The sequence below is a fragment of the Lepidochelys kempii genome, chromosome 26, assembly GCF_965140285.1.
Source record: "Lepidochelys kempii isolate rLepKem1 chromosome 26, rLepKem1.hap1, whole genome shotgun sequence".
NCBI classification, from domain to species: domain Eukaryota; kingdom Metazoa; phylum Chordata; order Testudines; family Cheloniidae; genus Lepidochelys; species Lepidochelys kempii.
In genome coordinates, this window is record NC_136405.1 from 5,684,288 (window position 1) to 5,710,973 (window position 26,686).

The 26,686-nt window shown below is 52.0% G+C and overlaps 2 protein-coding genes across 4 annotated transcripts; one reads left to right on the plus strand and one right to left on the minus strand.

The window, feature by feature from the left end:
- Positions 1-5,630: 5,630 nt before the first annotated feature.
- LGI3 (leucine rich repeat LGI family member 3) lies at positions 5,631-17,891 on the minus strand. Of its 3 annotated transcripts, none has more exons than XM_073325134.2 (8): positions 17,835-17,891; positions 13,834-13,905; positions 13,202-13,273; positions 12,881-12,952; positions 12,311-12,382; positions 11,599-11,768; positions 11,234-11,398; positions 5,631-10,054 (listed from the first exon to the last, which is right to left on the minus strand). In XM_073325134.2, the coding sequence occupies exons 2-8, from the start codon at positions 13,899-13,901 to the stop codon at positions 9,237-9,239; spliced, it is 1,437 nt and encodes a 478-aa protein (XP_073181235.1). In that variant the 5' UTR covers positions 13,902-13,905; positions 17,835-17,891; the 3' UTR covers positions 5,631-9,236. The 3 variants fall into 3 exon arrangements, with proteins under 3 accessions (XP_073181235.1, XP_073181233.1, XP_073181234.1); XM_073325132.2 differs by lacking the exon at positions 17,835-17,891 and adding an exon at positions 16,698-17,084; XM_073325133.2 differs by lacking the exons at positions 13,834-13,905; positions 17,835-17,891 and adding an exon at positions 16,698-17,084.
- Positions 17,892-19,721: 1,830 nt separating this feature from the next.
- On the plus strand, positions 19,722-24,204 carry LOC140903606 (surfactant protein C). The gene is made up of 6 exons (XM_073325135.1): positions 19,722-19,763; positions 19,951-20,097; positions 20,696-20,836; positions 21,832-21,942; positions 23,005-23,132; positions 24,132-24,204. The coding sequence occupies exons 1-5, from the start codon at positions 19,722-19,724 to the stop codon at positions 23,119-23,121; spliced, it is 558 nt and encodes a 185-aa protein (XP_073181236.1). The 3' UTR covers positions 23,122-23,132; positions 24,132-24,204.
- Positions 24,205-26,686: the final 2,482 nt, after the last annotated feature.

Here is a 26,686-nt window from a genome sequence, read left to right on the forward strand (position 1 = left end):
CGTACAATGCTTTGGGTTTAATGCTCTAATCGTGTTGCTATGATCCCATGTTATTAGCCTCCCACTTCATGTACATAGAACTCAGCAACCCTCCCTCTGTTCCTTCAGATCCCTCCTTCCAACCCATTCCTTTTGTGAAGCCTTCCAGTAACTGGCCAAGATCCTCAGCTGGTGTAACTGGGGTAACTCTACTGACTTCATTGGAGCAACCTGAGGTTACACCAGCTGAGGATCTGTCCTGCAGTGTCTCTGTTCTATCGGCAGTGAACTCATGATGTCATATTAGTGTTAGAAAGCTAGGAAGTGGGGCACACCTGCAAAGCACATGCAAGCCCTGGGCTCTACAAACAATACATAACCTAAGATTAGGGACTCAGATTAATCCCTGGTGTAACAGTAAAGCCAATGGAGTTACACAAGGGGTGAATTTGACCTATGACCTTTATTTCAGAAGAGCCCCCTTTAATTTCCTCTATAAACCTAGTAAATCAGATGCCTAGCTGGCATAAATGACCATGCCTCCACAGAGCTTCTCCGGTTTGCACCAGCTGAGGGTCTAGCTCTGACTCTCTCTGTATGTGATAACAGGGCAATTACAACCCTATGACGTGCCAATGCCCCCCTGGTTTCAACAGAAAAGAGCTGGACCTAGAGTATTGTCAGCCCTCGGCTATGGAATTCCCTTCCTCCTGCTTCAACAGAGCCTAAATTTGCTGATCTATTGAACTTCTCTCTCTCTCTGTCTATAGTGCCTATGACCGTGGTATCCAAGAGCTGAAAAAGGGACCCCCAAAGAATTGTTCATAGTGGTCTTCATAGCAGATTATGCTTCCAGACAGGCTGCTAAGCCAATGTGATTTCCCAGGCCTTCGTTCCTCAGGGTTGGGGTTGAACAGGTGTGAGTGCACACAAAGGGGAGATTTGTGTTTGCAAGTCGTCGGGAAGGGCTTAGTATCGCTCTAGCAGAAATTTCCATAGGTGCTTTCCTAACAAATGATTTCAGCCTCCGTTGTAGATTGGAGCCCTCATGAAATTAAAGTGAAAAAAACAACTGATGACTCAGCAATTGGCCCTCATCTAACTCCAGTGGGCTAGAGCTGGACTGCACCGTGCTTTCCCCATTGTTATTTGCTGTGGTAGTCAAGACCCAAACAAGTCTCAAAGGTCACAAGTCTCTGACACACAAAAAACAAGGAAGGGAAATTGGCCCGTTCACCACTTCTCAGAATGGAAAATCAATATTGATCCTTGTAAAAGCTCCAAGTGACACAGCCCATTTGGCTGGCACATTTTCCTCGAAGCCTCGGAACCCTTTGAGGATGAGGGCACGGTCACTGGATAGTTGGTTTCCATGGTGCCTCTGGGATGGTTGCTTGCCTGTTTCACTCCGAGTTCTTTGCTAATTGCTTCTGTGAACTACAAAAGGACTTCATGTGAAACAACAGCATCATGAGGCTGTGTGTAACCTGACAGGAAAGGTGCTTGACGCATGCACGCAAATAATCGGTGTGCGTGTTCCAGTGCCCAAAGGAAAGAAAACAAACCATGCAGGCTCTGACTGGTAAACGCAAATTGCATTTTGGCAATGGCTTTCCGCAGTGCAACGTGAAAACAACACAAGACACAGAGGGCACAGAGCAGAAAAGAAGGTGCTTGAGGTTTACCAGGGCTGCTTTTGCAATGGGCTGTGGGAGATGCTGCCATTGGGCTGTGAAAAAGTCAAAAGTGCACCCAACGTATACTCTTTTTGTAGTGTTCGTACAGTGCGCGTATGTCCGTTGAGAGATGCATAGATACCTGTGAGCTACACAAGCAGGAGGAGGGATGGTCTTCTGGTTAAAACCCAGACCTGGGACTCAGTAGACCCAGTGTCGTCAAGTCTCACTATATTTGATGTTTGCCCCAGCTCCTGGAGTCATATGATTAGGTGAGAATTGCAGTTTTCATTAGAAATAAAAGCAAGTTTCTAACTCTATTGGTTGCAGAAAAATACCTGAAAACAGGTGACCTGAGTGCGCCCTGAAAGCTCAGAAACCAGTACACAAAGAAAAAGAGCCAAAAGTGTATTGTTATTTTTTGAAATCTCATGATTTTTGAAGGCTTGGAGATGGAGATTCTGTAGATCTGAGTTGTACTCCTAGATCTACCATTGATTTTGCTGTCTGACCTTAAGGTCAGGCAGTCTTTCAAAGCCTATTAAAATCAATGCCCCCAATTCGGCAAAGCATGTGCTTAACTTTTAAGTGCATGGGATTTAAGTACAGGATTAAAATGAAGCACATGGTTAAATACTTTGCTGAACTGGGGAAAGCAATCCATGCCTCAGTTTCCCTCATGTAAAATGCAGATGATAATCCCTACAACACAGGGACATTGTGAAAATTCATTGACACATATAAAATGCATTGAGATCCTCCCCAAAAAGGGCAAAGGACTATTACATGCTCTGATGACTCTCTCACATGATCACAGGCTCCGATGAAACTTTGGTGCCTAGATACCGCAGTGATAGGAAAGACTGGTTGTGAGAACGAAGTTCCTGCCATTCAATCTCTGTGATGAATTGGTAGCTAATTTCCCTGGACCCTGCAATGTTTGGAAAACTCCCTTATCAAAATAATAGGACAGCATCTTGCGTTAACAGTCCCGCTCCCTGCAGTGTCAACATTGCAAATAATGGTGTATTGGCTCATTCCTGAAGGATCCTGCAGTACATTATTTTTGTAGAAGGGCTGTCACAAGTCCTTTTCTTAAATCCAAGGCCCAGCCAAACACCGACTGTGGTTATCTGCATGCTATGCAGGTGGCAACTTCTTTAATTGCAGGGGGACTGAGATTCCTCCCGGATGTAACCCTAAAGATAATGGAGTTATACCAGGGGTGAATTTGACCTATGAGCTTCGTGTCAGAAGCCTCCGCAGCAAGCAATTCCCTTTCCGCTTTCTGGGAAGCTGTGAGCGCAACTGATTGGTGCTATTCTTGTGAGTGGTTTTGAGTTGCAAACCTACATCATTTCACAGGCGATTTAAGGTAGATGCACACCTGGCGGGTGGGGATGGGAAGAGATGCAAACCTGGTGAAAGTTAATCCCTGGTGCAAATTGGACAGGCTGGTATTTCCAAATGGAGCTAAGGGAGCTGGTGTCCAACTTTCAGTGGGAGTCACTTGGGAAATTCCAGCCTTAATTTGCACAATGCTTGGGTTTGCAAATGGGGGCTGCCTCCAATTTGCACCAGGGAGCCTGTCTGTGCAAATTCACTATTGTGCAAAATGGACTCAGCCCTTATGAAAAATCAGCCCTTGGTCGAATTAGGTGGGACCATCCAGCTCCTGTTGTAATTCTCTGTTGTCACAGTGTCTGAGCAGCTGTTGTATACTCGGTCCTGGTGTGCTGATCCACCACAGATATTTACCTAGGATTCTTTGTCTGGGGAACACCCAGCAGATGTTTTTTCAAGGTAGAGTTTGATTATATAAGAAACCAGAGTGGTTCCTGTCCCTGGAGGCTGGGATGCCAGAGGTGCCACACAGCACTTAGTTTAATTCAGTATTGAATAAAATATTGTGAAGGCTGCTGTGGGTTATAAAGCTAATGGAAGGCTGGGAGCAAGCCCTGCTTTCCCATCGACCACTCCGCTAACCTTTCACCACCAGGAAAGACCTTTTCCAGCCTCTAGAATCTATAAACAGAGGCATTTGGGGGCTCCCTTTGATTTCTATTGATCCCTATTGGACTAATGCAGGGGTTCTCACAACAAAATTTTTGGTGGCCTCAGAGGGTGGCCATCAACTCTTGCTAGTGGCCACTTTGACAAATTTTCCTAAAACTACTTAATTAACTTTACGACAAACAAATAAATATACACATATACATGTCCAAATCAGTGTAATTAATTTATGTAGGATTTTTTTTTGCAGACTCATTAATAAAAATAATATAGTAATATTTTGGTACCCTCCACCATTACATGATAATTTGGCCCTCCACCCATTGCCTCTAGCCCCTGCTGCCTCCCCACTGCCCCACGGGTTTTCCATCGTCCCCTGGGCCCTGCTCCTCCCCCCGCCCCTCCCTCAGCTCCCTTTCATGGCCTTGCACCTCAGGCTCACCCCACTTCTTGCATCTTGACCATGGCATCCCATAAGGCTGGCCCTGCTCAAGCCCTGCTGCCCAGGGCTGAAGCCCAGAGCCGGAGCCCCATGGGTGGAGCCAGGCGGGAGTGGGGGAGGTCGAAGCCTGCCTCCTAAGCCCCTGGGCGCTGCAGGGAGGGGCTGCTGCTTGCCCCCTGGCCCTCCCCATCTCTGTCCAGGAGGCTATGGTGGCCTCAGGAAAAACCCCAGGTGGCCCCGGTGGTTGGAATTGAGAAACACTGGGGGCTGTTGGGGTTGAATAACAGAGGAGAAAGTGATAGTCGGCTGCGAAAAATAAATAGGGACTGTCCCTGCTGAGCACAGCCAATTGGGAATGAATGGACCAGCCATGAGAGTCACAGCCAGTGCGAGCCCTGGCCATTATACAAGGTATTCAACTGCTAATCCTTAAAGCACAGAAATGCAGTCACTATGTCATGTTGTCTGGACCTGATCCAAAACCCACTGAATTCAACAGAAAACGTCCCATTGATTTCAATGGGCTTTGGGTCAGGCCTTATAAAAATAAAAATGACCAGTGGGTGGGCCATTCCATATCAGCTAATGACCAGGCTGTCTCTTGGGCCCGCAACTCCTTCATCTGTTTACCAAGGGGCCCAGCCATGCTCTCTCAGTCATTATTGCTTAAATATTGCCTCCTGATAATAGTATTAACAGCACCTTGGCTACTATTGGGACGAGCAATGTGTAAAATAGATAGAGTGAATGAATATCTATGGTGAGAGAGAGTAGGTACATACAGTCACAGAGACAGAAAGACAGCTAGATAGATGGGCATGTATAGTATTGGATGGATGGACGGATGGACACAGTACGAGTCATAAAGTATCTGTCAGGAGGATTTCTGCCCCATCCTTTGGCCAATTGGGTTGGAAATGTGCCTGACATAGGGCTCAAAGGTTTTCCACATGCATCTGAGTTCTCACTTGTAACGGGGGCTGGGGTGGGGGGTGGCAGGAGTCCAGCTACGATTGCCTGGCTCTTGGGTGACCAGCAGGGGACATTTCAGGCTGGGAGGTGGCCAGGAGATGCTGTCAAGAGGTCCCCTGGGAGCAATGTGAAAGAAAGCACTGGCCACAGGGAACTGCAGATCCCTGAACCTTCTCTCTCAGTTGGGGATAAAATGGAGAAGGGGTTCAAGGGAAAGCATGGTGTGCTGGAACTGGAGGGGCTATGTGTTGCCAGGGTGGAGAGTCAGAGATTAGTGGGAAGGAAATTCTGGGATTAAGGAGAGGAAATATTATGAGATTAGGGGAGGGGATGTGTGTGCCAGGACTGGGAGAGGAACTGTGGGATCAGGAAGGGGCTATTTTGGGATGAAAGGGAGAGGATGCTCAGGGAGGAGAGAGTATTATCAGGTTTGTAACACCCCCATTAGGTTGTGCATTCCTACACTCACACAGACACACACACACACACTCCATCCCTGGGGCTGGCACGTTCCATAGCACAGAGCTCATGGTTCAGAACAAAGGACGGCAGAAGTGTCACAGTGCGTTTATTTTCGGAAGCATTTCGGTAGAGCTTGTACACCTCGGTTATAAGTTGTATGCAGAGAGCATCCTGCTCTGGGGGGCTGAGGAGAGGGGCAGTGTGGCCGAGAGGGAAGCCACAGGCAGCTGGGAGCCCCCACACAGCTCCAGCCCCCACACAGCAGGGTCAGGCCGTCCCTGTCACCACTCCCCAGCAGATGGCGAAAGAACCTCAGGGCTGCTCCTCTCTCCAGCTGGAGAGCGAGGGGAACAGGAGGAACAATGCTGATGGGGTCACTGCACACTGACAGCAGGCTCCCCTGAGCCTGCTCCTGCTCCCAGTGGAGTCTGCAGGAGCTGTGCCACTTGCGCCAATGGGAGGAGGATCAGGGCCTGTAGGAGCTGCAGGGGAAGGCGGGTTTGAGACTGGGTCACTGCTGCTCAGGAGTAAATTGGTTAGGACAGGCAAGATGCCCTTATGCCTGAAGAGCTCAGGCTCATTCTCTGTTAGGGATAGGGGAACCCTCCTGAAGCCCTCACTTGCTGATCAGCCTTTCCCTTCTTTCTAGGTATCCCTACTGCAAAAGTAACAACCTGTCCTCCACCCGTCACAACCTGCAGGGTTTGAACCTGGAGCTATCAGTGCTAAAGGGATAATTCCTGCAGTGAGCAGCAATAGTAGGCTTTTATCTCCTGTGTGAAACCACACCCACAGGCAGGAGGCGGCGACACATAGCCCATCCTCAGCTCTTCCACGCTTTGCATGACCAAACTGCTGGGGGAAAGGAGGGATAAGTAGGGATAGAGGCCCAGATCCTCAAAGGTTTTTAGGTGCCTACCACCTATTGATTTCAATGGGAATTAGGCACCTACAGACTTTTGAGGACATGAGTCATAGAAACAAACGGCTAGAGATAGGGCTAGTCTGTGGATCGGCAATATGGATGAATAAACAGAGAGACGTAATGGGAAACAGATGCCTTCGCCTGGTTAGCCTCCCAGGAGATGAAGCACCAAAACCAACTACGAAAGTTCCTTTTCCCTGGTTCCGACCCACCAGAAAGCCCCCTGCCTTTGAGGTCTGCAGTTGCAAGAGGCCCAGAGACCCCAGAGGAGAGGGGGTTTGGAGCAGAACTTTCTGATGTTCCCCATATCTAGGCACCCTATGAGGAAGTGAGGAGGGGCAGGGTCTTATTTCCCCAATACACAAGCAGGATATCAGCAAACCGGGCACAGGGAACCAGTCCCCACTCCCTCTCTGATGATCAAAGGAAATAAGCATAGTATGAAGGGAGAGCTCCTCGCTGCACATCTTGTAGATGTGCAGGCTTTTCCCACATCTGGGAAATGATCGCCGTCTGAGCTGCTCTGTGCCTCCTACCAATGCCTGGGACATATAGAATCACAGAGCAAACTGGGACCTTTGCTCCAATCCCCGGTGATGCACTAGAGACAAAGGGGACATCGAGACACTACAGGTCTGATTCTTGTGGACACAACAGCCCCTTCGCGCCAACCTGGCCTCCACATGGGAGTCGATTAGTTACATGCTTTTTGGGCATGTGGTGTAAAGGGGCTCAGAGGTGAATGAGAATCAGCTTGGGGGCTGGAATTCTATCTCCCTGAGTAGAATACAGGGGACAATTGCTCCTATCACTGACACCGACGCGACTCCACCCTTTCAGTGGGGAACATACTAGTGAGACCGAGAGATGATTTGGGCCCTGTGGCCATTGGTTGATGTCATCTATAAACATCAAAGGCCAGGCAGAGCCAGCACTGGGATCACGCCAGGAGCTGGGTGGGCTGAAACTTGGTAGTTCAGGAAACCCTGGCTTCCTTCTCTTGTATGGGACGTGTGACTCCCTGGAGGAGTCTCTCCTGTCACTCCCTGTCGCTGTGGCTGTCAGCAATTCTGTTTAACTTGAGCCATGTGCGCACATGGCAAGCAAAAGCAGGCTAGAAATCCACACACTAGACAAACCAGAACAGGCATATTTCCCTTTAGCTGCTCATCCAGCCTGCCCTGAAAGATGCACTGGTGCTTACGCAGCAGGATTGTGCACTGGAGCAGATGCACTACATTTCTGCTCGGGGATTGTGCACCGGTGCATATGCACGGGGATGGTGTACTGGGCACGTCCACTAGAGCTGTGCACTCGCGCATGCTCTCTGACCCTCTCCACTGGCCCTGGATTTGTGCATGGGGATTGATGCGCCCAAGGCACATGGGCTCATGCACTAGACTTGATAGCTAGCATGCTGATAGCTCTTCCTGTCTGCAGATCACAAAGGAGGCTGAGCAACAGTATCTCCCTTTTACAGAAGGGGAAACTGAGGCATGGCAATTTATCCAAGGTCACACAGCAGCTCAGTGGAAAAGCCAAGCCTGGACTCCTGAGCCCCAGTCCCTTACACTAACCACTGGACAATGTTGCCCCCTGCAGCTTGACAGAGAGACGATGCCTGGAGGGAAGCAAAGCAGGTCACTGCAGTAAAGTGGGGGAGATACAAAGGGTGCCTCTATACTTCCATTAGCTCCCAGTGGGCCTTGGAAGGCAGCTCACTGAGGAAGCTGGGACAATCTGGGCTGATGTTGCCACTGGGCACACTTCCAAAGAGCCCTCTTGCAGGGCGGATGCAGGAGACAAAGGGGGTCAGGTGGTCTCAGGAGTGGTGCAGCCGCCCAGAGCAGCATCTCTACAGTCTGAACATGGGTGATGGCTACAGGAAGTGCGGCAGAGGCTGCAGGAAGAGTTTGGGAGAAGTCACGACAAGGGACTTTCTTCTTCCAGGCCCGATCCCCAGCGCTGTGTATGGGGACAGGAGCATGTGTGCAGAGGGAACTGCAGGGAGGGTTCGGGGTGACAGATACAGGGATGCATGCGTGTGTCGGTGGGTGGGAGAGGCAGCGTGATGTGGTGCACCGCCGATGCACCAAATCTGGGTTCGCCCATAAGAATGTGCACACGGGAGTAGCTGTGTGTGCGTGGAAAGTGCAGTAGTGAGAGTGGATGTGTACAGGCATGGATCTGAGGGTGTACATGGACGTGGGCGTCCATAAACGGCAGTATATGGGCATGGATATAAGACTCGATGCAGGGAGATGGATGTGAGGGTAAGGGGTGCAGGAACGTGTGTTTGTTCCTAATGGGGTGCACAGGGATTGCATGGACATATAAAGAGTGAGTGTAGATGCACATGGTATGGCTAGAAGACTGGGAAGGAGTGTACTTGGGGGTGTTGGAGTGGGCGCACGCTGAAGGCAGATGGGCAGGGATGCAATGTGTATGAGATGCTGGAGGGCATGTGGGTATGAGTTTATCTATGGAGGGATGACTGTGGTGAGGATACACTCATGAATATGAGTGTCTGGATGGAATGTGTGCTGGGTATGCATGTACTCATGGGTCTGTGTGAGTATGTATGTGTTCTGGACCTGTCCCTGGATATGGCTGTGGGGCAGCAATGGGCACAGACAGGAAGCGTTAGCCTGAGGAGATGCAGGGCACTGGAGTCCCCTGCTCCAGGGGTGTTGCAAGTGGAAGAACATTTTCTCTGCACAGTGTCTAGGCGTGAGGCAGGGAGCTGGGCAGGCGGCAGGGGCACCCCCTACAAGCTGAGGTCCACCACAACGTGTCTGTAGACCAGCGTGCTGCTCTTGAAGCTGGGGGCCAGCAGGACATCCATGTCCTCCAAGGGGACGTAGTGGAAGGCCCGGGGGGCTTGGATGGAGAGTTCCTGGAACTTGACAAACTTCTGCTTCTCCTCGTCCCAGAGGTAAACGTGGGTGAAGGAGAAGTCGCTGCCCAGCACCATGTACTGGCGCTGGGACACCAGGAAGGGCTGCATGACCATGGAGCCCCGTGAGGGCAGGGTCTGCAGCTCGGTGAAGCGCTGCCCCTCCCACTTGACCACCTTGGAGTCCCCGATGTAGCGGCTGAGGCACAGGTAATTGTCTTTCTTGAACTTGAAGTGCTTGACCAGCTGCACGTCCATCACCTCGGCCACCTCCCCCTGCTGCAAAAACTGCTTCTGGGCGCGGCTCCATTGGTAGATGACAGGGGCCTGGGAGCTGCTGGAGATGATGAGCCAGGGCTTGCCTTCGTTCTCCACGTATTCCACGTCGGTGTCACGGTGCCAGGGGTGCAGGGCCTGGTGGGAGTAGAAGCCATTCTGGTTCCAGCGGTAGAGGCTGGTGGAGCCGGCCTTGGAGCTGTCGGCGATGACGAAGTACCAGTCGCCGTCAATCTGGAAGGCCTCGATGTCATTGGGCTTGCGGATCTTCCTGCTATCCATGTCCTGGATCTTGATGAACTTGTCCACGTTGGTGTCCCACCGGTAGATGTAGGAGCCGCCGAAGAGTTGCGCCACCACCACATAGAGCTGCGACTGAGCCACGATGGGCTTGCAGTACACGGCCGAATGAGCTGCAAGGGGGCAAGAGTCAGAGTCAGCAGGGCAGGCCCTTGGCCCCCTGCTCCAGCACACACTGTGCCTGCATCAGACATGGTCTGCACCCAGAGCCCATTCTGGGCGGCCACAGAGATCCAGCCCAGATTCTCGTCCTCCCAGGCGATGCACCCAGAGCCCATGCCAGGTGGGCAGAGAAATCCAGTTCCAGCTCTTCATACCCAAAGTGAATTAGGCTGAGGGTTCCCTCTCCCTGTCAGGACTGAAGATATTTTTCACCTGTGTCCCTCACAGGCACATGTGCTCCCTGGAATGCGGGGAGAGGAGAAGAACCCGGACTGGATTTCGGTGCCCACCTGGAAGGATGACGTCCAGCTCTGGAGCAGCTTCCAGTAGCTAGTGGAGGAGAGTGTCCCAGGTGAGCAGCGTTAGCATACCTGCTTGCATACACACATACCCCATACCTCTGCCCGCACCTGCATAGTCATGGAAAATCCATACCCTCCCTTAGACTGAGCTTCCCAGGGAGGTGGTGGAATCCCCGTCACTGGAGGAATTTAAGAACAGGTTGGACAAACACCTGTCAGGGATGATCTAGGTTTACTTGGTCCTGCCGCAGTGCAAGGAGATGAATTAGATGTCCTGTTGAGGTCCCTTCCAGTCCTACACTTCTCTGATTCTATAACCACTCACATATACACCCACAGTGCACTTTCACATGTACACACAAACACTTGGAGACTCTCCCATATACGCATGCATGCACCCTGCTGTTGGCCTTCAATCTGAAGGGGGATCCAGGTTGCTTTGCTGTGACGGCGAGGATGCAGCTCCTGCAATCCGCACTCCCTGCCTCTGCCAAAGGGAGTGGGAAGAACCACCCGGCAATGCCAGGTGTTTCTGACCGTAAGCTCTGCACAGTAAACCCCTAGGGTAACTCACAGCTTCCCAGGAACCCGCCCTGAACCGCACCAGGGAGGCTAATGTGCCCTCTTACTAGCCCGCTGCCATGTGCCTCTTCATGGCTCAGGCAATGAGTGACTGATTGCAAGTGACCCTAAACCTCTGATAACAGGATCTTGCGGTTTCTCCTAGTGCTCACTATAATGGGACTTGTTGTCTCCCACCTCCGGCCCCACTCCTCCAGGGAAGTACATGGCCATGACAGAATGTCTGTCTGCATGGCTGGTCCTTACCAGGGATGCGGTCAAAGTCCCTTAGCTTGCGCTCCACATAGTCCCACTTGAGGATGGTGCAGCTGCTGGCACTGGGCTGGGCCAGTGCTACGTAGAGGTCGCTGCTGTAGACAAAGGGCTCAGCTGACACCGACTGGAATGGCAGGACCTGGTGCACCACAAAGTCTGGGAGGGAAGGTGCAATAGGTGAAGATGTGGCAGCAGTGGGGACCCCCGTCACACCACACAGCCCACTGCTCCCTGGCCATGGCAGCATGACCAACGGCTTTGCTTTTCAACCATGCCCATGGAAAGTGGCCCCGTATCCACTCTCCCTTGCCTCCAGCCGTGCCTAGTGAAGCAGTGAGAGCAGCAGCCACTCCTACCTGTCGTGATGCAGTCAAAGTCCTTGAGGGCCAGGTCCCGAATCTTCTGCCCTTGGAAGCGGACAGGGCTGCTGCAGAAGGTGGCAGGCACCGTGGCATTGGTCCTCTCCACCCATTCCACCAGCCACTTGATTTTGCAGTCGCAGATCAAAGCGTTGCCCCGGAGGTCCCTGAGGGTGGTGGAGGGTTTACAATGGAGCACTGGTCACATGAGCAATGGAACCCCACTACCGCCCCTCCATCACCCCCCAGCTACAGACAAGGCTGGGAACCCCAAAGCATGTGTTTACAGTCTGGGCCTGGACAAGGAAATGGTTCCAGCTCTGGGGGAGCTCGTCTCAACCCTGGTGTGTGGGTGGGGAGCACATTTAGTCCCTTGTGCCTTGTTAAAGAGACCCATCCCTCTGTTCTCCCACCTGTGCTCTGAGCCCATAGAGCCCAAAGGTGTGTGTGGATATTGACGCCCTCCAGCCCCAAAGAGAAGGCTAGGGAGCTGGGCGCTGGATCTGCAGGCCAGGAGGGGTGGGGTGAAGGCACTGGGGTAGGCAGGAGAATGGGGAGGCAGGTTGGGCTGCTGCGAGGACCTTGGCCCAGCCCAGGATCAAGATTCCTGGGCTCTGATATCCTGCTCGTTGGCTCTACACAGCATGGGACAGCGTCTCCCTCAATAACAGGCCCCAAGTGGTGGCAGGAGGCCTGGGCTGGGCCTTACAGGTCACTGAGGATGTCCAGGGATGTGAAGATATCTCTGGGCAGCGTCTGCAGGTTGTTGTTGGCCAAAGATCTGAGAGAGAGAGAGAGAGAGAGAGAGAGAGAGAGAGAGAGAGAGAGAGAGAGAGAGACTTATTGCCAGGAAAAATGGCACCTCCTTCTGAACGGACCCTGGGCAGAAGCTCTGGCCTGGAAGCCACCACTGTGTCCATAGTGGCAACTCCCTACCCCACGGCTCTGGCATTTTTTGATAGGTGGAGATACCACCCAAAAAGTCAGAGAGACAGGGCTGTCTGCTCATTGCGAAACTCACAAATAGATGGTCCTGTTGTACTACTCTGTCAGGCATGCCATCCCCACAGGCACGTGTCCGGCATGCCAAGCGGATCATACCCACAAGCTCTGTGGCACACATTATACCCACAGCATGTGTGAGGTGTGCTGTACTCACAAGTGCCTGTGAGGTGTGGCATGCCCATGGGAATGCCATATCCACAGGTGCGTGCTAGGTGCACTCTACCCATAGGCTCATGCAAAGTGTGCCATGTCCACCGGCACGGGTCATACTCACAGATGTGTCAGGGACTTCAGCCCTCGGAAGGTGAATTTCGACAGAGAGCGGATGTCATTGTTCTCAATGAACCTGCGGTGACAAACGGGGACACAGGTCATGCCCTCTGCTCCCTGAGAGGTGGTGCTGCCAAGCAGCCCCAGGGACTGAGCTCCCCTCTCTCCTGGGGTGGCCATTTCAGATGGGAGGGGAGCATCCACCCCCCTCAACCCTAATCAGAGGTGGCACCTTCCCTGCAACCCCCCTCCAAGACCTTCTCCTCCCAATTCCCACCATCGCCTCCCTCCAGCCGACCCCAGTGCGAAGGAGAGGCGCACGTACAGGTACTGCAGGTGGGAGAGGCCGGTGAAGGCATCGTCCCCAATCAGCATAAACTTGTTGGAGTTCAGTAATCTGCAAAGAGAAAGGCGAGACATCAGCTCCGGGGGCCGCCATCTCCAGCACAGCTGGGCTGCACTGGGGGTGCTAGGCTGAGAATACCACAGACTGGAACCCCTCCCCTCTGCTGCGGGTGCACCGAGAAGGCAGAGGTCTGGACGCAGGCTGTGAGTTCAAATGCTACCTGCTGCAGCTCAGCTGTGGTCAGGGGTTAACCTCCGATGTCGCGGGGGAGGCCTTCCCATTGCACGGGGCTGGAGTGCCTCCGTGTAGGATGATGGGGGAGCAGAGTCCTCCCTCGTGCCTGTGGTTTGTCCCAGAGAGAGGGGATAACGGGGAAGTCTTCTCTGCCCATCTGTATCTCCCATGACCTCACCATTCAGCCACCTAGATCAGGCATGCCCAGCTTTGGGGGAGATCAAACATTACAGCTCCAAGGCCGCCCCAGAGAGACTCTGCCGAGCCTTTACCAGCCCATGCTGACACACAGGGCATGGGAAGGCCTGTGTCCCCATCCTTGGGGACTGCCCTGGCAATAACAAGCCCCCATCCCAATGAGAGACCCAGAGACGTACAGGAACTGCAGGAGGGGGATGTGAGCGAAGGCTGCTGCTTTGATTTCAGTAAAGGCCGCGTTCACCATGGTCCTGCGGAGAAGGAAAGGAGGAGAGAAAAGCTCAGGACCATTCCAGGAAGATGGGGTGTTTAGCACTCAGAAAAGTGACAGCAGCATAGTGTGGGTTGGAGCTAGGCAGACAGCAGTGTGCAGAGCCCGTCGGGACTTTTCAGGGAAATTTGTTTTTTGCGGGGAAATGTCTGTTCACAGAAACCAAAGCTGCCCGCAGGGAAGGACGGTTGGTTTCTACAAGTTTCCCCGTTTCTGAACAAATTTGAAAACACATTTTAAATTGCCAAGGCCTCGGCTTTTTGACATTTTCCAAATGAAAAAAAAAAAAGGTTTGTTGTTCAGGTCAAAATGAATTTGTTTCAAAATTTTAGTGCATGGTAAAAGAAACGTTTTTTTAAAAAGGTCGAAATTGAAACGATGCATTTCCCTAGACGCAATTTGAAATTTTCTACCGATCTTTGGTTTGCAAACATTTTCAAGATTTCAACTTTTGGTCCTGATTCAAGATGGGGAAAATGTAGAAATCTTGAAAATCCTCGCAGGTAAGGACAAGCATTTCCTGCCCAGTTCAACTGGTATGTGCTGCGTAAGCATCTCTGCGTCTCGTGTTGCTCTGCCAATGCCTCTCAGTGCTGGCCCACAGCCGCCCTGCTCTCCCACCCGGGGCCTGCCACAGCTCTGCCAACACTCCTCAGTGCTGATCTGCAGTCTCCTGTTATCCTAGTCCTAGCTTGGCATTCTCCAGATACTGCTCTTGAATCCAGGCACGGCCTTTCCAGGGGGAGGTTTATATCTGCCCTCTGCTCTCCAGATGGAGGAGGTATATTTAAAGAGCTCTCTCTCTCTTTTGCTGTAATTACGGCCTGAAGGTCCAGGGAGCCTTGGGACCCCTTAGCCAGTCGATAGGGCCATGCTTCGGCAAAGGGAGCCTGCCTGCCTCCTGCTGCAGAGAGCTGGTCTGCCTGGGACAGGTCCAACAAGTGCAGTCTGATTGGAAATAAACCAACGGAGGCAGGGGCAGAATTGCTAATACAATGCAGGACCCGCAGCATGGAGCAGGTGCTCCTCATTTGCATCATCCCATTCTCCCACTCCCCAGCACCCTGGCAAGGACGATGGACTGCAGCAGAGCCAGCGTGTGCAGGAAGGAAGAGTGCTCCTGCAGACAATTAAAGAATGAAGTCAGCAGGCCTCCCACCCTGGGCTCTAGGGTTTGAGGGGGTCAAGCCAAGGACAAGGGACCTAGGATGGGCAGAAATGGGGTATACTTCAGGGCTTCAGACAATCTCTATTAGAGACCAGGATGGGAGTTATCCAGGGGGTGGGAGGCAGATTATCTCCCATCTGCTATTGTGCTGGTGCTGGCCTCTCTCAGAGACAGGATACTGGGCTAGATGGCCCTCGGGTCTGATCCAGTCTGGCAGCTCCTGTGTTCCTATGGAATTTCTCAGGCCCCACCAGGGACATAGCCAGGGGAAGCATGCAGTGCACACACACAGCAGACAAAAAGGGGACTCTCTCTCACATGCACACGCTCTAAAATCAGACATATACACACACACACGCACGCAAACGACACACAGCAGATGCACACCCCAGAGAAAAAATGCAGGGGCACCAGACACACACACATATCAAGCACACGCGCACACTTTCCCCACACACCCTGGCAATCTACAAAGGGTCAGTTCCAGTATGTCACTGCGGAGATACAGCCGTGACAGGCGCATGAGATTAGATCAAACCATTCCTTTTCCTTCCCTGCTCTCACCCCAGCCAGGTCAGGAGGAACCCGCAGGCAGAGTTAGGAGCTTTTCGAGGTCAATGAGAGGTGGCATGGTGCCACGCCAAAGGAGGCAGTCAGGACTTATTGTAGGTCTGGATCAGCTGTGACAAACAGTGGAAAGGAAAGGGCTGCCTATTTCTGGGCTGAGGAGCTACCCAGGAGGTGGCAACACACTAGGGTGACCAGAAACCAAATGTGAAAAATCAGGACGGGGGTGGGGGGTAAGAGGAGCCTATATAAGAAAAAGACCCCAAAATCAGGGCTGTCCCTATAAAATCAGGACATCTGGTCACCCTACAACACACGGATGGATGAAAGAGTGTTCATGTACCGCTCTCCCCCCCCCCCCCCCACACACACACTTACTGCACTTGCACCAACATGCACTACTTTTCATACACCTAGCTTTCATTCTCACACACACACACACTTCCATACACAAACATGCTCATTTACAAACATAATGCATTTCCACAACACACCCTTCCCCCACATGATCAACAACATGCTCACGCAAGCTTACACTGAAGCACACCCAGACACATAACATGATCAGAAAGAAAAATACACCCAAGAGGTATAGACACCCAGCATGGTCATGCAGACATGCATATGTTTACATGCACACATGCATGATTTTCTCATACAAATAAGCAGCTCCAGCATACATACACGATAACCTGCATGCCCACAGAGGGGTATTATGGAACACACATTATACATTTGTGCACACATATACCCCATGGATTCACACACACACCATCTCTCTCGGTGTTAGCGAACCCACAACAACCCCATTCCGATGTAACCCCAAGGAATATGCTGCCTTCTGGGAACCCTCCAATAGCAACAAGGGCCCTCAGCCTTTTAGTCTAAAGCTCAATCAACCCCAGGGATTCCCCACCTCCATCTCCCTCAACCCCAACCCCAATGCTTCCAGACATTCCCTCAGCCCACCTACCTCCCCCACCATATCCCTATCCCTCATCCCAGTGATCACGCCCTCCTGCTCTGCTGATACTCACAGGGAAATGACCTCCGTGGGCAGGTTCCTGGGGACAGCTTTGGAGTCAATGCAGAAGGCAGTGTCCCTGGTGCAGGAGCAGCTCTGGGGACACGGGGGCAGCTTGGGGGCTCGCTTGGAGCCTGCAGGCAGCCAGAGGTAGGCCAGGCTGATCAGGAGGAAGGCAAGGACTTGCCCCCTCTGCATCACTTTCCCTGGCTGCAGCTCAGCCATCTCCCTGGCCTGTCCTCCGTCCCCTCCAGAAGAATCCCCCCGTAGACTGTTGCTTCAGCTCTGCTATGTAATCCTCCCTCCTCTCCTGGCTTTGCTCTCAAGCCCAGGAGCTGCAGTGAAGAGCTGAAGCAATCCTGGGAGTGAGGATGCCACAGTCCATCATGCTTCTCTGCAGAGCACCACACTCAACTGCTGGGGTGGGGGGAGCAGGAGTGCTTTGCTGCTGAATGATTCGTCAAAGTGATAGCACGGCTGGGGTTGCCTGTGGTGCATGGGGAGTGTGGGAGTGTGCCACGTGCAATAGTATGTGTGCATGTGCATACTGCATGCACTAGTGTGTTTGCAGATGTGAGTGTGTGTATGTACCGCATGTAACAGTGTGTATGTGTGTCTCTCTCTCCAGATATGACTTCCGCATGCGTGTTTGTGTGTCTCTCTGCGTGTGCATGTGAATGTTTGTAGTGTGCATGCAAATGCGGTGTGTATACAAATATCTGACGGTGTGTGTACTTTGTATGTGCAGGGCTGTGCACGATGGAGCATGTATGGGTTGTGAACGGCTCTGACCAGGCTCTTATGTGCCTGAGAGTTTGTGTGTGCTTTTGTGACTGCATGAGCCTGTGTGCGCCTGGGTTGTGTATGTTCTATGTGCGCTTGTGTGTTTGTTTATGTGTGTGTATGAAAATGGGTGCACATGCAGGCATGAGTGTGTGAATATGTACATGTGGGTCAGTGTACTTGGGTGGGTGAACAGGTGTGCACATGGAAGTGTGTGCACCTGAGTGCTCTTGTGTGTATCCCGAGACCATGGTTAGTTGAAGCACAGACTCTTCCATTGGCTTCTGGCCCTTGCTGACCCACCCTCCCCATCACATTCATTCCTGCCAGCTCACAAAGACCTTCACCTGCAGCAGGATCCTCCTACCTGAAACAGGGGCCTCAGCTTTGTCCTCCCTGCCTGCTCATTTCCTTCCGATCTCTCTGCCCTGTGCCCCTAAGTTTGCAGCATTCTACCGATGTCACCGATTCCCTCCCCCATCAACTCCTGCCACCCCCCCCATACACTCCCCAACCCCCTCCCATCTGACATGTCCTTGCTGAGCTCTCTTAGATAATTTATGAATGACTTGTGAGGCACAAGCCAACCAGTGGCTACCGTTCCAGGCACAGCCTTCTCCTGGCTAACAATGAGAGGGGATGGCTCTAAAGAGGGCATTCTTACTTTCCGCAGCTGGGCCTGAGGCCATATCACTGACAACAAACAAACAAGGGTCCCGGGGCCCAGTGGAGGCAGGGCAAGGGGAGAAGTGATTGTCAAGTCATGGGGTTGTCACTGAGCTCCCACGGGGCAGGAGAGGGGAGACGGCAAAGGGAGGGACATGGCCAGAAGCTATGGAGTGAGGGGATGGGTGGATCTGGGGCAGGACACATTATGGCAGCCCAGCTCCCCTTCACTGGAAGGGGCCTCATCGCTCCATCTGTACTTTCTCCAGGAAGCAGGGCAGTAAGCTGGGGGCAATCCTTAAGCTCAAGGTGCACCTGATAGCCTGAGGGCAAGAAAAATACAAGGACAGCTCTTTCTGCTGAGGGCTGGGCCAGCACTTCCAGTGCAAAACCAGCACAAAGGACCAACCTCCTGTGCAGGCTCCAAGGCCTCAGGCGGGGAAGCTGGGGACCTAATAGCTGTGTACCATTGCCAGTCCTCTTATGGTCTGTCACAAGGGCTCTGCAATCAGCTGCAGACAGGGTCAGGCTGAACAGCTGTCAGGCCATGGTTAACTGCAGAACAACTGTAAGGTCAGATCCGCCTGGAGCAGGGTCAGAGGTTAGCTGTCAAACAGCAGAGAGATCCAAATTCACTTGGGACCAGCTGGTGTGTTAGGAAGTGCCTGCATTCATTCAGTGAGCAGTAGAAATCAGCTCATCTCTGCCCAGCTGCAGTCCTGCAAACTTCTCCTGTCAAAGGTCCCACCCCTATTAGTACAAGGTCCCTTACCCTGGAGGCTGTCCACAGCTGCAATTATTTAGATCCAGGTTTGAGACCAGATTTTGAAGTCCTCAGTGTCAGGAGAGAGGGTGGCTCAGAGCTCTGGTTTGGGTCTGTCTCTAATTGCAACATGTGGAAGCAAAAATGATGGGACGAGACACCTAGAGAGAACACTCCAGTATTTGAGGGATCAGACCCCATGACCCGTTCAGAACACTGGACAGAATGTGACTGACCCATGGCCCCTCCCCAAAGGCTGCTGGCTTCCCACACTCTGATAAAGGGCCTGGGCACTCATGACTAGTGCTCTTGTGGGAGGCCTTTGATTTTTGGTTTTTGCTTTGAACATCTGAAGCACCATCAGGTGCTAGAGGAGCTAAGAGTCTTGGGGCACTGAGCCAAGCCTGGCCACGGCCATATCGATGGTCCAGATCCTCCAGCCTGAAGGGCAGCACTAGCTCCTCAGAGCTGGATGACTTTGGCCTCAGAACCCCTGTAGTTGCAGCTCTTGGGTGCTAAGAGGCCCATGTGCCCAGAGACAAGTGTCCTTGGAGACTCTCGATGGACACGGTCCCAGGGGTTTATCAGAAACCGGGCTCTGAAGGGCTCCAGGGAAACAGGTTCACAAACAAAAATGAAGTGAACACACGGCTTGTGGCCAGAAGGGCCTGGGGAACTCCAGCGTGGCCTCCCCTTGCCCTCCGCCCCTCCACTATCTCAGGGTCCCCTATATAAGCCCCTCTCCAGTCACGGAGCCTCCAAGGGCTGTTTTATCGCTGGAGGAGCACTACAGGGACGGCCAGGGTCTGCAGAACAAGAAACAAGATGGATGTTAGCAGCAAGGAGGCTCTGATAGAGGCCCCTCCGGTATGGCAATGAACAGAGGATAGATAGTTTTGTTCTGTGTTTGTACAGCGTCTAGCACAATAGGGTCCTGGGCCATGACTGGCGCTCCTAAGTGGTACAGGAATACATATAATAAAGGGCGGTCCTTTCCCTCCAGCATACCCACATCAGCTCTTCTTGCTGTTAATGTTCTTTTCTGTTCCCACAGGACTACTCTCCTGTCGCCAGGATCCCCTGCCTCTCCCCTCACCTCAAGAGACTCTTGATCATCGTGGTGGTGGTTGTGATCATAGTCTTGGTTGTGCTGGGTTTCCTCCTGATGGGATTGCACATATCTGAGAAGCACACGGAAACTGTAAGTACAGAGTTAAAAACCCGGGGGCGATGGTTCAGAGGGGCAAGTCCAGCTGTGTGCCAGTGCAGAGGGGACAGGGGCACGTTGAGGCTGCTGCAGCCATGCCCAGGAGCACAAGGAAGCAGATGCAGCCAGGCAAAGTGAGCTGCTACAGCATGGAACTCAAGCAGACGGGGAAATAAACCTCTGCACCAGTGCTAAGAGGCAGAAGCGGCCAGGTAAAGAGGCTGCTCCAGCACACAAGGGCAGCAGGAAAAGTGGAGCTGTGGACAAGCACAGAGGGCAGCTGGAACCACAGACAGCTGCCAAGGAGACTGGGACACTAGAGGAATAGGGCTCTATTATCAGGGCCAGCCAAGAAATGAAAGACTTCAGCAAAATTTCAGTGAGTACCTTGAAATAGGAACAGCCCAGGGCTCTGATTTACTAATGTCTCTGCCTGCACTGAGTCAGCAAGCAGGAAGGGAGTGCTGCTGGGAAAGAGGGCACTTCTTCAGGGTATAGGCAATGAATGGCTGATGCATTGCATCTTCTGCTTTGGCCCACCCAGCCTCCTGCACTGGGCACGCCGCACTCTGTGGGTTTCCTTGCCTTCTAGGTTTTGCGAATGACTATCCAGGGCCTGGATGGGGAAGGGTCCCCGCAACAGCTCTCCATGAGTGGGAAAGAAAGGACAGGGACTTTCCACATCAAGGCAGGGATCAATTCTTCAGCCACTGTTGTGTACGACTACCCCCACGTAAGTAGGGCACGCTTGTTTTGCTAGGCTTGGGGGAGCCTCTTCCAAACAGGGGGCCACCAGGGCAAAGCTGGCTAGAGCTACAGGGAACTTTCATTGCTATACCCATAGCTCAGACTGGGTGAGACCTGGCCGGTTGGACTAGAGCAGGTTAAATTCCTGGAGTCTCTACCACTCTCTTGATTAGAGGTAGAGGAGCCAGTGATAATTTCAGCCTGGCCCACATAACTGTCCCAGAAGCAGGCTGAGCCAAGCCAGCGTTATGTACCCTGAGACAAGCTCAAACCAAACCCCAGATCTGAACACACCCAAGATTTCAGGTGTTCAAAATCCTACCCCCAGACCTGGATTGTGTGGCTTGGGCCCAGCATTATGCTAATGTCACACCTGGCTGTGAACTAACCACACTGACATCACTTCCTGGTTGCTAGTAAGCAAAGAAAAGCGGGTCCCAGGGGAAGTAAAGAGAGAGAAAAACACTCAAGTGTTAATGCAAGCAATAGAAAGTGAGTGAATAAGCACCAAGGTGGGGACAGTGAAGGAAGATGGATGGGGCACTGTCCCCACTGGCCAAAGTGAGAGGGAAGGTGGTGGGGGAGAGTGAAGGGGAGACAAGCAAAATAAGAAGGTGGGTCTGAGTTTGCAAAGCCTTTGCTTTGATCTTGCAAAACCAAGCCCAAGGAGGTTTGGATCCAGTTCCTACCTACACAACCCCCACATTTTGGATAGAGCTTGCAGACACGGCACCGATCCTGGCCCATCTCGATCTGATGGCTTTACAGTCTCAAAGGGAAAGGCCATGGAGGGTATAAGGGGCTCCTGGGCTGAGTGCCATGTTCAGCAGAGAAGAGGAGGATGGAGAGGGGTGACAATGGTGGAAGCAGAAGGGGCTGTGCAGTTTGAGAGGGTGATTCGGCTCCTGTGAATACAACATGGGGAGCTGCCACGATGGGAAGCCAGGGCTAAAAGTCACCCTGTGCTCTGTCTGCAAACAGCTGCTGATCTGCTACAAATCCTGGCAAGGCCGAGCCTGCTACATCACCAAGATGGACAAGGAGAACATTCAGGGCCTGGATACCATTGCCAAGGCGTTCCAGCATCTCCAGGTGAGCAGCTGGGAATGCACAGTCAGTGTGAGCTATGCCAGGTACAAAGGTGGGCACAGGAGTGCAGGGAAAAAGGGCACTTGGGAGTGAGAAACTTGTGAAAGATTAAAACACTGCAGAAGCTGGAGGCTGTTCTCTGAGTCCCTGAAAGACAGCTGGCTGCAGCCAGAGTGCACCAGCCTGGGTGTACGCAGTTTGAGCTCCCATTGAAGTCAGTAGGTGCTTAATATGGCACCCTCTCCCGTGAAGCCTGAATTTGGGTCTCAGAGCCAAACTTAAAAATGAAGCAACCAGTGAGTATTTGCCTGCACAGAGCAGGCAGAGGCTACAGTGACTTCGTCTGTGTGCCACCAGCGACTGCACTGTTAATTCCCCTCGGTGGGTGTTTGCAGGATCACCACCGCTCCATTCTGGGGAAAATGGGCTCAGGCCAGCACAGGAGCAATTGCTCCATGCCTCATTCAGTGCATACAACTATAAGGGGGTGCAAAGAATGAATTGCTCTTAACAAATGGCTTCCAGCCAAGGCTCTCCATAGTAATGGAATCACATGCACACAGAGTGAGGTGTAGCGCAAGTCAGCGGTGGACTCCTTTTACTCGGGGTACTGTGGAGGCACAGGAAGAGAAAGTGACCTCCCCGAGGTCGCCTGCTGACGCAGTGGCAGAACTGGGCACAGAACCCAGGAGTCCTGGCCCCAAACCCCCACGCTCTCATTGCTAGAAGACGCTGCCTCTCTTGTGCCAGCTCGATCAATGTATTGGCAAGGTAGGATAATCTAATACTTGGGTGAGGAGAGCGTTACTAGTGCAGGAGGGTAGTGGTGGATGGTTTGGACGTCCTCCCACAGCACAGGACACTTCCACAGCTGTTCGGAAGCACTGAGAGCTTAGTTTCCAGAGCAGGGAAAAAATGACACCGTGAGCACATCCTGTTACGATTAGCACCTGATGGTGTCCAAGGATGGTGAACTCCTAGGCCCCCAGCCTGGGCTATAAATCACAATTCCTGTAACGGTGTGTGGGGGTGGTGCACATCTAATTATATTATTTCCTGTCCTAGCTCGAACAGGGTGAAGAGATGGAGGAAGGGGGGTCCCCTGTGCCCCAGGCCAATCGCTCCATCCTGGGCACTACAGTTAACATCCTCTGCAGCAACGTTCCCATCTACTGGGCTTAGCAAGGGCTCAGGTGGGTGAGCAGCTGGGTATTGGAAGGGGAGCTGGGTTTACTCAGTGACTGCCTTAATCAGAACTGCCTCCAGCAACCCTCTCTCTCTCTCTCACACACACACACAGTAGCAAAAGCCCTTTGCCAGAGGATTCCCCCTCCTCCCCGCCACGCACCCAGAGTTGCAAAAGCAACAAGCCCTTTGCCAGAGACCAATCAAACCCCTTCCCAACCATCAAATCATCACCAGGCTCCGGACAATCAGGATGCAGAAGAAATGCCTCCATCTGGCTGGTGAGAAGACAAGACTTCTACCCACTCTGCACAGAGAAACCAGAATGCAACAGTCAGCAGGAGGCCATTGCAATCTCTCATGGACTCATTAGCGGCATCGCTGCAGAGTTTTACGTGGCACGGGTGGAATCAGGCTTGAGAACCCAAGGGACTATGTGTGCACGTAGGGGATGGCCTCCTCTTGGCCCTTTCGCTTGCAGCCTTGGCTGGGAAGGTGGCTGAGGGAAAGGCCTTGCTTTGGTGCCTGGGTTGGGAGGTGTCTAAAATATAACAAAAGCCAAAGGGTAGCCTTGTAGTTCAGGCACTGGGCTGGAACTCAGGAGAGCTGGGGTCACTTCCCTGCTCTGCCACAGATTCCCCATGTGACCCTGGACAAGTCACATGGGGCCAGGTTTTTAAAGGTGTCTAAGCCTCTAACTCTCATTGTCCAATCCCTTAAAAATCTGGCCCTTACTCTCTCTCTGCCTCAGTTCTCCCATCTGTGAAATGGGGATAATGACACTTCCTCTGGCTGTCCTATCTATTTAGACTGTGAGCTCCTTGGGGCACAGACCTCAGCACATGTAGGTACAGCACCTAGCACAATGCAGCACCCGACCTCAACTGGGACCTTGGGCACTACCATAGTGCAAATAATAAATAGTGAGAGAGAAAACCAACAAGGATACCTGGCCACAGGTGGCTTTCTCTGTATGGATTTCTCATGCTCCTCCATTTATCTTACAGGGCCCTGTGCAGTCTGAGCTCCGCATCCCGGCAGTCACTTCCCAGTGAGATGGGCATGGCGCCCTTGTATCCACAGCACTGGGGCTTCTCTCCTACAATGATGACTACGTTCCATGTGCAATCACCGCACATCTGAGCCTAGGCTCAGGCCGTGGGCCAGCGGGTGGGTGGCTGCATGATCTCCAGCCATTGCAAAGCTTTTGTTCTGTTGCCATTCAAAGCAGCTGGGAATTTTCAGGTGGCACTTGCAATAAAACGAGAGTTTCATTTATGAGTTTATGCTTCTGTCTGAAGAGTAAAATCTCCATAGGACCAACATGCTGCTGTTTCCTTTATTCTCTTCTTAGAGAGATTTGTCTTTTCCCTTCTGGATTCTGCCATATGGTATTGATTTAATCAAAACTGCTCAGGGCCTTGTTTATACCCAGGGCCAGAACATGTGAACGGGCGCTCACCCAATAGGATTTAAAGGTTGGTATATTCACGCATGTTGAGAGGCAGTGATGTCTAGTGGATAGAACACTGGACTGGGAGTCAGGAGACCTGCCTTCTATTCCCAGCTCTTGACCTGCTATCTGACTGTGGGCAAGTGACTGCCAGTGCACCTCCTAAGGGGGCTAAAGTAGGACATCAGTAGTGCCTGGACCTTGCAGTGGCCCCTCTGCACAAGCTGAATGTCCCTTGCCATGCATGATCACTCAGCAGATTTCAGTGCAGCTAGGACACAGATAATGCATCCAGTTATTACATCGATCCTGGAGCTGGATTTGTAAACAGGCTGGGAGATGTGCAGCATTACCTTTGGGATTTAGACACACAATTCCCCATGAAACAAATGGAAAACCCCAGCCCTGTTGTTATCCCCAGTTAGGGGTGAGAAAATCTCATACTGCATGGGATAAGCAGCTTGCTGTAGGGGAGAAGGAAGAAATGCAAATATGTACACACACACACACAGTTGCACATTTGGTCAGGTGACCTATCGAGGGGTTGCTTCTTCTGTAGCATCCACTGCTGACCACTGTCAGGAACAAGACACTGGCCTTGGTGGGTCTGTGGACAGATCCACTCAGGTGACTCCTGTGTTCCTGTACTTCTAGCCTCTGTCTGTTACATCAGGCTCTTTATGCAGCATCAAGGGGGCCTGATGCTGGTACAGGACTCTTAGGTTGCAGAGTTGGGAAGATGGGGATCATCATGCAGCCCAGCAGCTGCCAGAACCACAAACAAAACCTACCCTGCAAGCTGAGTAGGTTGTGAACAGGATGGGTCACAACGCATGGGAAGCTCTCCCTGGCTCATGGCTTGTCCTTGAGGCCTTTATGGCACGGCCAGGTGAACCCATCTCCTCCCCTGCAGACAGCTCCACCAGTTCCCCATTAATTACAGAATCCAGTTTTAAATGTTTCACCTCACCATGCTTTCCAGTCCCTCCAGGAGGTGGAGGGATGTCAGTGTGCATCTGTACAGGAGAGTGTTGGTGATATGTGTCTTGTGTGTGTCTGTATCTGAGCACATATGTCCCAGTGTTCGTGTGTGTTTCCATACAGGACTCTGTCTGCGTCTTTGTAGAGGTGTGTTGGTATGTGAATGTGTGTGTTACATTGTGCGCATGCATGTGAGTATGTGTCCATATGAGTGCGTGAGCATGCATATGCATGGGGGCTCACGCAGGATGTTGTGTGTTTGTGAGGGTGTGTTGGTATGTGTGCACGGGAGTGTATGTGTGAGTGTGCTGGCATGCACACGTGTATGGGGGTGGTATAGTGTGTGCATGCATAGCAGTACACGCGCGTGTGTCACAGTGTCGGCATGCACATACACTGCTACAGCACGGTTGTGCAGGCTCCGCTCATCCGTGTATCAGTATAATGGTCTCACCCTCTAGCCTGGAAAGGGAACACAAGAACAACTGGCAGGGGACAGAGATTCCCCTTAGCTAATCCAACCTAAAGCACAACCTTGGATCTGAACATCCCCAAGCTCTGGGAAAGTTAAGATCTCACACTGCAGCTTGGTACCATCTCCTTTAGGAAACAAGTAATGAAACAGGAAGGACACATTTTTTTCATGTGATACCCTCCTTGAAACTTTGAAACCAATTAAAACTTACTGCTGTAACATCTTAGGGAGACAGCCAGAGACTGAACACCAGCAGTGTAAGGGTTAATCTGGCAGTCAGGATCAATCTCCCCTAAAGCTGGCAGATACCACCATAGGAAAAGTGGTCTAAGCCCCAATGCAATTGGCTTGACTGACAATGATCCACCAGTTAAACAAAAGAGCTCACTGGCCAGTTCCAAGTGGAACAAACCTGGAAAACGGAAAATGGCCCTTCGACCCCCGGCAATAGGAAGCAGGCTGGAAATTGTAGCTAGACAAATTCAGACTGGAAATAAGGGGTACGTTTTTAACAGTGAGAGTAACTAACCATTGGAACAATTTACCCAGGATCGTGGTGGATTCTCCATCACTGGCACTTTTTAAATTGAGATGGGATATTTTCCTAAAAGATCTGCTCTAGGAATTCTGGGGACGTTCTATGGCCTGTGTTA